The 15,035-nt window shown below is 41.2% G+C and overlaps 1 protein-coding gene across 1 annotated transcript in view; it reads right to left on the reverse strand.

Annotated features, from left to right (window-relative positions):
• CUBN (cubilin) overlaps positions 1–15,035 on the reverse strand; it is a 142,037-nt gene that overhangs the window by 126,629 nt on the left and 373 nt on the right. Inside the window, exons 2-12 of the mRNA XM_054057709.1 lie at positions 14,861–14,990; positions 14,392–14,484; positions 13,381–13,419; positions 12,502–12,603; positions 11,475–11,578; positions 7,034–7,160; positions 5,408–5,576; positions 4,574–4,705; positions 3,295–3,390; positions 2,618–2,739; positions 276–462 (exon numbers count right to left, since the gene is read on the reverse strand). Coding sequence (XP_053913684.1) covers positions 276–462; positions 2,618–2,739; positions 3,295–3,390; positions 4,574–4,705; positions 5,408–5,576; positions 7,034–7,160; positions 11,475–11,578; positions 12,502–12,603; positions 13,381–13,419; positions 14,392–14,484; positions 14,861–14,990 — 1,301 coding nt within the window. The remainder of the gene's footprint in view (positions 1–275; positions 463–2,617; positions 2,740–3,294; positions 3,391–4,573; positions 4,706–5,407; positions 5,577–7,033; positions 7,161–11,474; positions 11,579–12,501; positions 12,604–13,380; positions 13,420–14,391; positions 14,485–14,860; positions 14,991–15,035) is intronic.

Genomic DNA, 15,035 nt, shown 5'->3' on the forward strand with positions numbered 1-15,035 from the left:
GATTTTAGGGCGTCTGGCATCTAGTCAAGGCAAGTAGGCTTGCAGATGAACTTCATTGTTACGTTCCTACTTCTAAACAAAGCAGCTATAATCAAAATTCATGGAGACCCCTGACTTCAAGGGACTTTAGATTGGGACCTATAATCCACCAAGAAGAGGGTTGTTTTTTTTCTCTCATAACTTGATGTTTATTCCCATATTAATCATATACACCGAGCATTTACTCGCTGAAGCCTAGTGACCCATTTCTCCTGGGGAGGAAGTCCCGGCTGTACCTTGCTGGGCAGTCTGGCACTGTGGTCCTGTCCAGGCGCTGGTGCACTTGCAGGAGTAGCCATTGACCTCATCAGTGCAGGTCCCCCCGTTCTGGCATGGGTTGCTAATGCATTCATCAATGTTCTCTGTACAATTAGAGCCTGTCCAGCCCGCATTACACAGGCAGAAATATCCAGTGATCATTGCCTGCACATATAAGCAAATGCAATAAGCTTAGTAAGCATGGATCACCAAAAGAAATCAATGTAGTCAGCAGAAGACCTGACATTTATACTTACTTTATGTGGAGATATCAGAGCCAAGAAATAAAACCTTTGGAATTTAGTGGCCTTGATGGTCACCGATGAATATCAAAATAAGCCTAAAGCCAAATCAAGACTATCTAGCTCTTTGTTTTTTCTATCAAGTTTTTTTTTTTTTTGCAGGGGTCTTTCAAATTACTTCCTAAAATATCGAAATCTGTTCTCACTTAGCCTTTCAGAAAACTGTTTGCCTGGCTTTGAAATGATCACCCTAGAAAAAGTCAATCACATTATCTATCAAAAGCAAGTCAAGATAACAGTGGTTAATAAATCATTTCTCTCAAGCCTGTTCTCTGAGAAGTCTGCACTGCACTTATATGGGATGTTAACTTTCATTTTCATTCTGATGAATGTTAAATGGGAGCAATTTCATTGCCTTCTCTGCCTTATTCCTTATTCTGTATGCCTCTTCCATTTCTCTTGCCACAACCTTTATTATTTTTCCTTATAATCAAGTCTTTCCATATCTCTAACTGTCTTAATTTTATGTCTTTTTCCTCATATATCTCATTTTATTTTTTACAGGTAAAGCAGAACATGGTATTCCAAGGAATATGCTAGGAATCCATCTTTGTTGACATACAATCAATTTGCTATATTCTCTATTTCATTTTGCATTCTCTGTTCATGTCCTCTGTGTCCTGAACAGAGATCTAAAGTATGATGGAAGAAAAATTTCATGTGCATTTAGAGCTCTGAGTGCTGCTTTAAAAGGCAAAGTTTTTTTCTGATCTGCACTGTCTGATATTTAATTAACATTACATTTCAGCTGTCATTACGCTGCCCAAAAATAGCTCTGCCATTCCTTTATTTTATTAGATGCCTCTGTAGTCCCATTACTGAAGTATTCTACTGTGTTATTATCTTTATGTAGTAATTTGTAGCTATGATTGCCTACAATTGTATGTTAGGATATATTTAGGGGAAAATGCCATATCTTTTAATAGATTGACTAAAATAACTAGTTTCTAAATCGTTACAAAAAGTGGATTAGATCTGGGCACAAAAGGATCTGAGCAAAAAGACAATAGGTACCTAGAGAAGAGAGCAAGCAGTGCTGGTAAGAGGTGGAGTGAAGGTGAGGGGATCGTCTGCTTTCACAAAGAAAGTGGGGTGAGAGAAAGGTAACATATCATAGACTCATAGAAGCATTTGTTTAGGTGAGTAAAGACCCTTAAGATCATCAAATCCAACTGTTAACCTAGCACTACCAAGTCCATTCTGTACGTTCCATTTTCCTCCTATCTCCCAGGATCATCAAAGCAGGATATCCACAGACCAACGTGGAAAACTAGGATCAGATTCTACCAGAACAACAAATTTACTATTTTTGAACATTTCTCCAAAATCATAATCATAAATATCCTTCACAATAGTATAATCAAATTCCCCAGGTCTGCAACATGGAATTCCCTGAGCACAGCACACCTCAGTGAGGAAGCCAAAGGGCTTTCATAGGGTCCATGTGGACAAACCAGACGGCCACTGCGCATGAGAATGAATTCACACAACCAATCAGTAAAAGTTCAAAACACTCTGCTACCAGCAAGAGTACAACCTTTTCCCAGGAAACACCCTTTCCATATCCATACAAACAGCCAGAGTCCAGGGGGCTCTGACAAGATCAGCCTAGGAACACATAACTGACTGTACTGGATATTAGCAGTCTGAAGGTCAGCAGAGCTACTAGTTTTATTATCATGGGTAATTCCCCCATCATCCAAGGTGCTAAATTACTTTCCTCTCCCACCAACGATAGCCATTCATCAGTTCTCCCCCACCAGCACCAGCGTTCCATTGCTCGCTTGGGGTACCAACTACAACTCCTCTCAGGTTATTAGTGTCAAGATTGCTGCCTTTACTGCAAACACAAAGAAATGTCTTGTGTGCCCTGTATCTGTTGACCTCCCAATCCTCACTGACATTGCCTTATTACCTTTAGTATGTCTGCACTCAGCCTCCAGTCTCACCAATCTCCTTCTTGTTACTGCTTATAACTACATAGTATTGTCACGCACTGCAGAGAGTCCAGCACTTACCAAGCACTGCCCATTGACACAAGGATTTTGCAGCTCACAGATATCACTGACAGGAGAGCATCCATTTGGACCATATCCACTTCCAGTGTATCCAGATGTGCAGGAACAAAATGGCATTGGCCCTTAGGAGACGGGAAAAAATACAGAAAGTATTTGGTCCTTGTTACCATGACAACACCAACCATGATGGTAAGGGTCACTGACATTTTGAAGCAAAGCCTTTATATAGTTCTAACTTATTTGATCTTTTGATACTTTCCCTGATCAGTGTCCAGTTTGACATATAAACAAATACCTACTGTTGATTTGTTATGGATACCTGAGCGTCCAAGGTCACCTTCACAGGAAGTGGTAGGGGTAGTCAAAGGGTATTTAGAGAACAGTGAAAGCAGCTGAAGTTGGAAAAATGCATCAAAGAGAAATGATTAAGATCTTCACTTTTTTTTGATGAAATCTGCTCTTTGGTGGAGCCTAAATCTATTTCTGTCAGTGTTTGTGGAAAGGCTTGCTGGCTTTAGCTAACCTGCCTGTAAACTCCTTCAGGTCAGGCAAAAAACAACTGTGGAGAAGCAACTACAATATAAATATGTGTCTATGAAGTGGATTCAGCCTAACCAAACCCTCCTTGACATTCACACTGGTGTTATAATACTTATAGTCTTAAGAGAGCACTGTACCTGGAGCTGAGGTGCAAGTAGCCAAAGGATGGCACCCTCCATTATTTATTGAGCAAATATCAACCTGGGTACATGTTTGTCCATCTCCCTCATAGCCTGTTCAGAGATAAATCTCAGTTAGTCTATAAGAATTATGTTCCCCCAGTATCGATAGTGAAACAATAATTTAGTGAGAAAAAAATATAATTTATGGTGTAAAATGGTGTTCTGCAGTTAAAAAGAAAAAAAGTTGAGATTGCCACTGCAGTATTTCTTGGCATATTCATTGTGCTTCCTACACTGCAGGAGTGGACTCTGGTCTTAACTAAATCCTCCCATTATTTTAGAAAAAGGTATATTAGTAGCACACAAATATAGGTGAAGAGTGAGACCACAGGAGTTCAGCTCTCTCAGCCACAACGTGCTGCCCTCCCTACTCTTCTGCCACCAGCCAACCCTGACCACCTCCGGGCTTCCCACTGTGTACCAGGACTGCTCTTGGGTCTCAAACACAACATTCAGCTCCTCCCGGGAGGCTCAGCAGGACCAAAGTACACCAGTACAACTCTGAATAGCCAGAGCTGAGGTCCACTGCACCACACAAAAACTTGTCTGAGGCTGTTTCCCACATGGTAGTAGTGCTCAGTAACGGAGAACATTCACTACTTGCGACCTATTGCCATTTAAATAGCAATTGAAAGGTCAATTAGAAACGGTTGTTCCTGCTAGTAGCTCTAGTGCTGATAGTATGCATTTCATAAAGCATTTTATATTATAAACCACAAATTATAAAGATGTAAGTCACAACTACCACTGCTTCACCTGCGATGGAAACACTGCCTTCTCAGACAGCTTTCAAAGCATGACAAACAATTACCTAGGGGTTTTCTTTAAGACAAACAATACGGCTGACTTATGGCACACTGGATACTCTTTCAATGAATATAGACAACTAAGTTATTATCATAATTATGCAATCCTTGTTTCCCATTAACAATCTTATAAAAGAAGTACTTCATCAAATCATGGCTTTAACTCAAAAGAGCTAACTAATACAAGAGAAACATATTTCAGAGGATTATCATTAGATACATACTCTTTAAAGCATTCATTAATAGCTGAAGCAATATGCTTGGACTCTGTGTTCTATATCACAGTGTTGCTTTGTGCATGTGATACTTCTATATATGAAACCAATCTTCAGCTTCTTAAGTCTACCATAAGACAGGCTCAAATGTGTTGAATCTTCATCTTGTAAGCTTTCTTATAGTTTTATCAAGAAAAAAAAAATCCATTTTACCTGGTGGACAGAGCCCACAGTGGAAGGATCCCATTGTGTTGATGCATTGAACCATCGGTGCTGTTGAGCAGCCTCCATTACTACTTTGACATTCATCAATGTCTTGGCAACTGTAGCCATTTCCTTGCCAGCCTAAAAAGCAACACAGGAGAGACATTAAAACAGAAAATGCCTCAACTTTTTATTTTCTTCTTCGACAGATCTATTTGTAGAGAGAAAAGTATGAATTTTTTATCTTATTTAATTAACACAAGAGAAGTTCTGTCCCACTCATAACTGATGAAAATTAATACTGGTCTGCAAAATAGGTAACAAACACAACAGAGTAGAAATGTGTGCAAGAACATTTTATTTCAGCTGCATTCTGGATATTCCAGAATCAAACACACTTTTACTTAAAGTGAAGGCAGTCTAGTGCACACGTGTACAACTGGCAAAGATTTATGATCATTCTGAATTCCGGTTAAATACTTTCAATATTCTTCCTATACACACTACCTGCCCAACACAGGAAGAGGAATCATAGGTTACATGGCTTAAGGGGACAAATGGATTTTATACTGCCTTAGGGCTGTGAGCATGTGGACACGAAAGTACCTCAGACATATTACATGAAGATAATAGGATATGATAGACGTGAAGGTACATCAGATCTCTTTAGATGCTCAGTTTAGGATGGGATAACTCATGCGGTACACTCCACTGCCTGTGTTACCTAGATAAGACAACCTACAGGCATTTATTCTCTACAGATGAAAACACTGCATCTGTGCTTGTGACTTAAAGGCAGTATTACCTGCTATCACCACATGACAACATGGAAGGACATGATACCTGTGGGGCAGTGACCACAGAAATAGGAGCCTGGTGTGTTGTGGCACTGCACAAATGGATTCTGTGAGCATGGACGATTAGGGAGGCTGCATTCATCTATATCAGCACTGCAGGCAGGGTTGCCAGGAGGGGACATCCAGCCAGCGTTGCAGATACAGTGGTACTTGGGCTGCCATGGCAAAAATCACATTATATATTTAAGAAAGATAAAACAGCCAAGAAAAGAGCAGGAGGAGTTCATTTTAAAAGATGTCTTTTAAGCTATAGCAAGAAAGCTTTCAGAGCATTTCATGGTTTGCACATTCTGTTCTATAAAGCGCTTCAGTAGTTTTCTCTATTTGTTCCTCTGATTTACCTACTTAGATTATGGAAGCAACAACAGGCTCATTCATTATGTTCATAAAAGAAACTTGAAACTTACCCCAAAGCTCCAAGAGAAAATGAACAGCAATTATGAGCTGTACATAAACAGAATTAAAAGTTGTCAACCTGCTTTGTAACCAGGGTATACAGATCAGTGTAAGCAGTCTGAAATCAGCTTGGCTGTTTTCTCTTAAGCAAACTGTTCAGTAATCTGTGCAATGTGCAGCACTGACATTAAATTGCAAATATATATTTTCTTTGAGGAAAACAGTTTTCTCTTTAGTAAACTTTACTAATGGCCAGATTTCAGCATTTATCTAGTTTTGGTCCAATTAAAGTTAATGGGAGCTTTATTGTTGACTGTGACAGGAGCAGACACTGTTAAGCCAACACTGAGCCCTTTTGAAAAACTGTCTTCACAAAAAAATGGACATAAAACAAAGAATGAGTTGTGAAATCTTCTACAAATTGAGCAAAGTAATTATTTTATAGCATAGCACAAAGAATATGTGATGTGTCTGCCCTGGTGCCTGGGTGTATAGGAGTGTTAAGGAGCACAGGGCTTGGCAAGGTAGTTTTGGAGAGCTGCTCTGAATGGAAAGAAGCAAAGCTGGCATGTTCCGTACATCCCTTTGAAGTGAAAACCCAGTGCCCAAATTCTCTCCCCAAAAGAACGAACTGTCTTTCTCCAGAAGACTGTTCAAGTGTATGCTAGCATCCCCCCAGCACAGATGAAGCTTGGAGAGCATCTGGAATAAGAGACCAAGTTCAGCTGACACTGAGGAGCACCAAAGACAAGCAGCAGTCACTCCAACTGCTATGCAGTCCTGGAGGCTGTCAGGTCGCTGAAAATTGTGTTCTGCAGCTATGCCTTTTCCCAGGAAAAACAAGGTGCAAGATGCTTATCCTTCTTAATCATTTAAGTAATAAAATATTCTTGCAATTTACTCCCCAATAATAATTTTTTTACTCCCCAAATAATGAGCATTATGCTTCAAATAAGCATATTATTCAAATAATATTCCCAAGCTCCCTATGGATGTAGTAGATCTGATACACTGACAAGTACCTCTAACAAGACACAAGGCATTTTCAATTCTTTCTGCTGTCCTTGAGACAACAGAGAGGTTAAGTTATGTTGTACAGTGGCATTTCTTGCTGTTTTTAAGCAGTAATGTATGCCACACAGTTTTGTGGTGCTCAGAATTTTTTGTCATTTATTCGTGCTGTACTGTATAATAAGACTTATACATTGTTCCTTACCTTGTTGGGCTCATCCCTGTCTGCATCTATGCAGATGCCATGCTCACAGAGTGTCTCAGATCCTCCCTGGCAGTCATCAAACTTCAAGGCACAGTGAGGCCCGTAGGTTTCTGGAGTACAGGAGCAGCTAACAGTGGAAGCAAACAGAAAAATCAAAATGTTGTCTTTATATAGCACTTAAAGATTGTGCATTTCCACAGTAAGAGATCATTCCCCTCTGTTTCAATCATGCAATATTCTTCATGAAATCCTTCTATTTAGCTATACTGGCAATCCCATTAATAATCATGCAAAGATGCAGGGCTCCTGTTCAGCAGAGACTCAAAAATCACATGGGGCTTGTGCATATCCATGACTGTCTGATATTGTGGGAGAAACCACAGCTTTCTGTTACATGAAGAAGTGCAAATCCAGAAACAAGGAAACTTCTGATATAAGACTTCAGCAAAGCATGAGCCTGGAAAACCCCACTTCAGTCAGAGAGCATCTAAATCTTATGTTTCAATTTATGACCCTCAAATGATGCCAACTGCCTTAACTCTACCTGTCGCAGAGAAGTGCCACGTCTGGCCTGTCCCAGGGCATGGGGTAACTTCATATCCACATCTCAAGACACAGCAGCTGCTGTCTCAGCAGCAGTCCAGCTTTCAGGTGAATGTGGCAGGCAAGGGAAATATTTCGGGCTGATGGGCTGGGAAGAACTTAGTGGGCTGAAGGGATGCATTTCACAAGAGGAATCTTGCTTGCAGGCTACTAGCTGCATTGTGCTGTTATTTATAGGGTGCACTTCAGTCACAGCACTGTACCTACATGGTGGAATTGAAATAGGGAACTCCCAAGCCATTGGGTAAAAAGTTTCCCATTTCTCTGACCCTTTATTTCCACATGGACCAAATCTGAGGCTCTGAAATACAACTGAAAGGCACCCGAACCTACAGAAATCCTCCTATCAGTTCACTAACTTTTTATGAAAATGACAGTGAGACACTTATTTGAATGCATGTTATATGTTGTGATATCTGCTGATGACTGCTCCTCCCAGAGATACATGACAGGTACACACCCATGTTGGACTGTTTTTAAACTAGCCAGTAAAAACTACCCTGTAAAGGAATTTATCTACAGAATTTGAATGAGGGTTTTCCAGTGCAGCTGATCTGGACCTTGAAGCAGTTTATAAACAAGTTGTGACTGTCCTTGCAGGGGGTCACGTGCTTAGCTGAAATAGCAGTTTGATAAGTTAATTGCAGGTAACAAAAACCCTGCACCCAGGACAAGCAGCCTGGATGAACTTAGGCTTAAAAAAGCCCACAATAGCTTAATGCTTAACTGCAGTCTATAGTGCTGTAAGACAGTATGTTCATTATTGTAAGACAGGGCAGATAGACCAACAGCATCTAACCAGTGCAGCAGCTCAACCTGGGTGAGCACAGAGGCAACAGGTCAGGGAACCAGATCACCTTTGTATGTTCAAGGTACATTCAGAGATTCACGTTTAACTCCAAAGGACACAGCAAGGGAATCTGACCAGCTTCAAAGGAGCAGGACAACAGAACTGCCTCCTGCCTATTCTGGCAAAGATTAATTTGCTCCCTATCTGAAGCTGCTCAGAGGACAGCTTCAAGAAGCAGGTCACACTGTGAGGACCTTCAAACACGTTGTGATACACTGCTGCTCAGCACTGCCCAGGTTCTCTCCCATCGCTGACGGCACATCAGGATGGGATCCCTGTTATTTTGGCTCTGACACAAAATACTGACAGATTTGGGGATTCTCACAGCCTTTCACCCAACTAATACAGCATTTCATTAAGGTCTTGATTCGGTGGAAGTGTTTCTTGAATACCTGCTCTTTTTCCTCATAATTTAATGTTTTCCTGAATTACAGCCTGAAGCATGTAGGTAAAGAATCTGAACAGGAAGTGGAGACTGCATTATGTTCAATTTCACAATACCTGATCCAGTATTGCCCTTCTCCTGGTGACATCACTGGGGGCTACGGAGCACCTCTGCCATGAGGACAGGCTGAGAAAGTTAGGTTTGTTCAGCCTGGAGAAGAGAAGGCTGTGGGGACACCTTATTATGGCCTTCCAGTACCTGAAGGGGGTGTAAAAGAAAGGTGGGGAGGGACTTCTTATGAGGGCATATAGTGATGGGACAAGGGAGAATGGGTTTAAATTGGAGCGGGGAAGATTTAGACTAGACATTAGGAAGAAATCCTTCACAACAAAGGTGGTAAGGCACTGGAACAGGTTGCCCAGGGAAGTTGTGGATGCCACCTCCCTGGAGGGGTTCAAGGCCAGGCTGGATGGGGTCTTGGACAGACAGGTCTGGTGGGACATGTCCCTGTCTATGGCAGAGGGGGATTGGAAGTAGGTGATCTTTAAGGTCCCTTCGAACCCAAACCATTCTATGATTCTATGGGAAGATAAATATCACCATTTTCTTATCACCCACAGTCCACGCTGATGCCTATAGCTACAACAGAGCAGGAGTGAGGTGATCTGGGCTGCTGGGCCCCAGAGAAACTACCAGCAATGTTCTCACAGTTGTTGAATCTATCATGTTCTGCCCGGGGATGGATTTAGCATCTGGAAGTACTTACAAGAGAGACAGTATGTGAAGGGCGGCTATGAAAGCTGGGGAAAGGACTCAATAAACCCTCAGGACTGTCAATAATCCTGAGGGCATAATGCAAAAGCAGTAATATTAAGATTTGGATAAGTTATGAAAGGTCTTAGTTCATGTTAGGAAGCAGCAATCCAGCAAGAAGGCAAGAATTACATTGGGGAAGACACGGGAATCATGACTGCACTAACACAATGAAAACACTGGCGAAAAAGGCAGAGGGTCTGTCCTCTTAAACCTTAATTTAGTCACATACCTGTATCACATCCCTGAGCACAGTAAAAAACCAAGTAAAGGCAGGCTGCTTTGTGTGTCATTTCCTTGATAAATGTCTGTGTCAGGGACAGCTGCAGGCAAGCTAGAAGCATCCTTTAAAATCAAAGAAAAGCTGACAGGAAGTGACACCTTAGCAGGCTCTATGTTAATGCTGAAGTGTGAGGAGCACTGCAGGAAAACTTTGCTTGTGTAAGGTTCTTCCAAGAACTGACAAAACACTATAGGCCAGTGTTATGCCAAGCAAATATTTGTGGGGGGCTGAGATTTTCATGCTGAAGCAGGAGACAAAATGCTTTGCAGAAGCTATGGCATACTCTCCAGCCTCCTTGTTCCCATTGCACAGGGAGAGCTTTGTATTATATCTGAAAGTTATTTATTTACCAGATTATTTGACATTTTGGAAAATAAAATGCAGAACGTTCAGGCTGGCTTGCCCTGTAAACACAAGCATATTTCCTGAGGAGCTGGGAACAGCCAGAGAAGGATATATGCCAGGGACCTTGTGTCCATGGGGGCCTGCACACAGGCAGCCCAGGCACCCTCCTGGGCAGCTGGCTGCAAGCAGTGTCTCTTTACCCTTTCTGTGTGGCAGGACTTGCTTTGTGGCAGTCTCAGCAGTGTCTGTATTCTGGAGGGTGTGAAGGCATTTCTCAGAATTATGCGATGTGCTGGGAACACCAGTGATCAACGGTGCTCATACATTCAGGAGGTTTCCCAAAACACCAAGCCTTTGCTGAGACAAAGCGCCTTCATCTTCCTCACTCCCTTTGGTCTCAAGGAGTAGGTGAAAACGGAGGGAAGCTGTGCTGGGTGGGCACACTGCTGAGTGCAGGTTACAGACCAGCATACTGCATCTCACCGCCCCATCAGTACACTGTGATGCAGAAAAATTTGCATTAAAGCATCTGCACCTACGACAGAGCCAAGTCATCGGAGTCAGGGTCTGATTTTCAGCCTCCTTCCCCAGCATGGCTGTGTGATAAGCCTGGCTCTTACTGCTCTTCTAGTGTCAAAGCAGGCAATGACCTCAGAGGGCTGTCTGTGTCTGTCCTGGGCTTGCATGTACCATGAATTAAGGATTTTATATTCTCTTAGGCAGCGAGGGATTATAGTGCATAGGATCATAGAATCATAGCATCATGGAATAGTTTGGGTTGGAAGGGACCTTAAAGATCATCCAGTTCCAATACCCCTGACACGGGCAGGGACACCTCCCACTGGATCAGGCTGCCCAAGGCCCCATCCATCCTGGCCTTCAACACTTCCAGGGATGGGGCATCCACAGCTTCCCTGGGCAACCTGTGCCAGTGCCTCACCCCCGTCATGGTGAAGAAATGTCTAGCCTAAATCTGCTCCTCTCCAGTTTATACCCATTCCCCCTCGTCCTATCACTACAAGCCTTTGTGAACAGTCCCTTTGTGAACACAGAGATACTGAACAGACTTATTCCTAGAGCTTGTGCTGCAGGTGTGATACAGGGTACAAAAATAGCAGAGTATTTTACATAAACGTTCTGTATAATAGTTTTGGAAAGTTACCTGTAGCTGCCTGGTGTGTTCACACAAGTGGCTCCATTCTGGCAGCCTAAAGCTGTTCCAGCATAAATCTGGCATTCATTAACATCCTCTGAACACAGGAGGCCCTAAGGTGAAATGGAAAACTAGTTTATTTTCCAAATAACTGAGAAATTAGGCAAACCACAGAGCCAAAGTTTAATATAGTTCCATAAGATAAACAAACCATGGACCGCTATCAATACAGCTTCCCTTATGAAACATTATGACAAGGCTCTGTTTTTCAGCTGTGTTTCTATGACTCCAGTTATCAGTCAGATGAGGGATAAAATATTTCAGATGTTTGTAGAAGGCATATGAACAGCATAGTACCGTTATCTCCTCTACTTTCCAACTTGCTAGCAAAAGGCTCAGAAAACTTTCTTTCTAACAGCTTCTGTCAGGAGATGCTGTTTCATTAAGACTGAAAGCACAACAATTTTGACCCAGTCTTGCTGGGACAACTTTCTAGCTGAGATTTTTGAGGAAAATATCCATACCTTGTTCATGTAACAGCCCCATTAAAGCCTTTGCCAGCTAAGTCTTTGGATTCAAAAAACTCAGGATGGATTGATAACTTACACCCCAATTTGTCTTATTTGTTTGAGCTTGAACAGCACCCTTCCCCTCACCCAATTTCTCTCTATTCTTGCATAAGATCAACAGCAAGGCATGCAGTTCAGTTCACCTCACTCAGCAAAAACCAAAGACTAATTTTCTGCTGTGAGAACTCCTAAGCATTACTGACTTCATGGGCCATCACCTGCGTATGACAACATAAATTCACATTTTTTGTATATGTTGATTTTTGTACATGTTGATACTGCTGACAGGGAAATGCATTGTCCTTCAACCAAACAATGAGTGTGATACTGCTGCTTTGTTCTTCAGTATTTGTCACTTTGTACTGAGCAACCTTAAAATGCTACACTCTGTCACAATTACACTAAACCAGGTGTACCCTTATAGTTAAAACACACACACTGTGTATTAAAGGAGGCTAAAGACTCACCTTCCAGTTGCTTGGACAGAGGCAAAAGAAACCATCAAGTGAGTTTACACAGGTTCCTGAGTTCTTACAGGGGTTACTACTGCAGGCTTTCCTCTGGATAGCCTGAAAAGAGCAGGGAAAGAGCAGAAAATGAGATTACTGCTCAGTTTCATGGGAATTTATTTGCAAGAACAAACCTCTTTTTTCTCTTCTTTCCCTCCTCCCCCATTCTTTCTTGGGTATCTTCCCTCCTCTTTTTTTCAGCAAGGTTGATTTGCATATGCATCGAGTTCTTTTGCTTACACTTGCATAAAATATTTTCTAATATGATTGGTCTTATGTATGGTAGCCAGTTACAAGCACTGGCATGAGAGAAACCCTGTAAGAAGTAAATATTAATAAAGACCGCTCTTTGCAGCAGACTGTGAGTCTAGATGAAGGGTTATCTTGTCTTCTTCATCCCATGGGTGACTCATTTGACAACTGCTTTTAGTGGCAGCTGTAACTGTCGTTTATCACAAGCTCCTTGGAAAAGCACGTGATAGTTGAAAATTAGCTACTTCTAGTAGAATATAAAATCCAGTTTGACTTCTCCGGTCTTTGTCTTGACTGATCATTGAGGGAAGTTTCCTTCTTCATATCTAGCTGCTGTTACAGAGTCTACAACTGTTTTGCTTTTAAAGAATGCAGGCTCCCACACAGTTTATGTTTTGCAAGAAGGCGTTTTACCTCCTCTATAAATCTTGGCTGTTTTTTCACCTCCTGTTGCCAAAGAAAGTTTTCTTGAGTAATGCATGAGGGGAAAGAAATCCTTTCATTGTTTAATCATTGTAAACCCACTGTACTTACCTGGGGCTAGGTTTTTCTTTTTGATCTCTAGTTTGCTTCTCATTTACTCACCTGCTCTAAGCTTTGAAGTTTGTTGTCAAGGCTCCCAATCTGCAAGAGAAATGCAAATTACATTGTGCTTGGTATGAGAGTAACCACAGAGGTATGTGCTGGACTCCAGTAGACCAACAAAATGTTTTCTTTTGAGAGCAGAGAACAGCTGATATATGAAAACAGATGACAGTCAGGTCCAAATCAGGCCCCTTCCACTGGGATTTCAGAATTTTAGGCTGTTCAGAAAATGGCAGTTTAAATATGTTCCAATTTGGTTCCAAAAAAGCAAGACTCAGTCTTGTGAAAATGTATTCAAGGACTGTTAGGGTGCTTGTGGGCATGCAAGGGATGGAGGTCTGAGACAATAAACAGAAAGCCAAGAAAGATTCATTATATCTCAGGGGATTATAGCCACAAACAGCAAGCTACAACTAAATTAGGGAGTATGATGGATACGTATTCCCACAATCTCCCTAAAGAGAGGTCTCTTAGGCTATAAAATATTTTTTTATGAGGAACTTGTGGCAACACTGTAACAAAAGACACTTAAATCAAGTGAAACAAAGGTTTCAAAATTGTCTGTTGGAGAAAAAACTTTAGGAGTAGAGAAGAGATAAAATCAGTGCATTGGTCTTTTCTTTCCACTGCAAATCCCTACTACCCATCTGACCTATGGAATGGAATGTCTGTGTAGTGCCTGTGAGAGCATATATGGTCAGTTTCGTGAATTTAGTGGGATCACACTGCTGTAAATATTAAATAGTCCATAGAGATGTTAACAGTGAACAAAAAAAAAAATCCTGCTAACTGGAAATTATGGAATTTATGGGAGTATTTCCATTGTCTCCAGAATTACTGATTAAGTATCTCAACATTAGACACAGTCTCTGAGTTGATGTTAAATATGGACTCTGCTGCAGTTCTCTAAACTGGAGCCCAGAAATATTAAAATGAATCAGGTAATGAAGTTAATCTGAGGAATGGAAAACTGGGAATGCTGGAGGACAATACCACAAGGGTATGGCTCACCTTGGAGGTCAGCAGAGCAACCTGCTGGGATACATTCTGAGCGGCACCATTGGCTTTTTTAAGTTCTTGAATCTCTGCTTTACTTTCTCTCACCTAAATTTAAACAACAGAGATGATGAGAAACAAGCCTGGCTTTTTCAAAAGCTTACCAATGTAAACAAGCTTTGCTTTTTCAAAAACTTAGGAAAGTTTTGTTCTTGCTTAACTTTACTATTACAAAGTCCACTTAAATACAGAGAGCTCCATTACATACACAATTTAATCTTTTAATTATTTTCTGTAATACCATGATTCCTATAAAAGCCTGCAATGGCTTACTTTCACATTAGAGTGCTGACACAGATAATATAAAATAACAATCATACAAAACACATCAAACATTTGCTGAGATAAATTCTGACGACAATTAAACTATTAATATGCAAATCTGAAAATAAAACAAAATATTAAGGAAAAGTAACTATATCACCTGATTAGAAAGTTCTGCAAGGTCTTCTTCATTAATTTTTATTTTCCCCAGTCGTCCAGTTCTAAATTCAATATTTTTGCTGGAACCAGCATGGAACACTAAACTACCCTGCTCTGAGGACAAACGAGGCCTGTTGTATTATGGAAAAACAAAGAGATCATTTAATTAAAGATAT

The sequence above is a fragment of the Cuculus canorus genome, chromosome 2 (assembly GCF_017976375.1).
Source record: "Cuculus canorus isolate bCucCan1 chromosome 2, bCucCan1.pri, whole genome shotgun sequence".
In the NCBI taxonomy this organism is placed as follows: domain Eukaryota; kingdom Metazoa; phylum Chordata; class Aves; order Cuculiformes; family Cuculidae; genus Cuculus; species Cuculus canorus.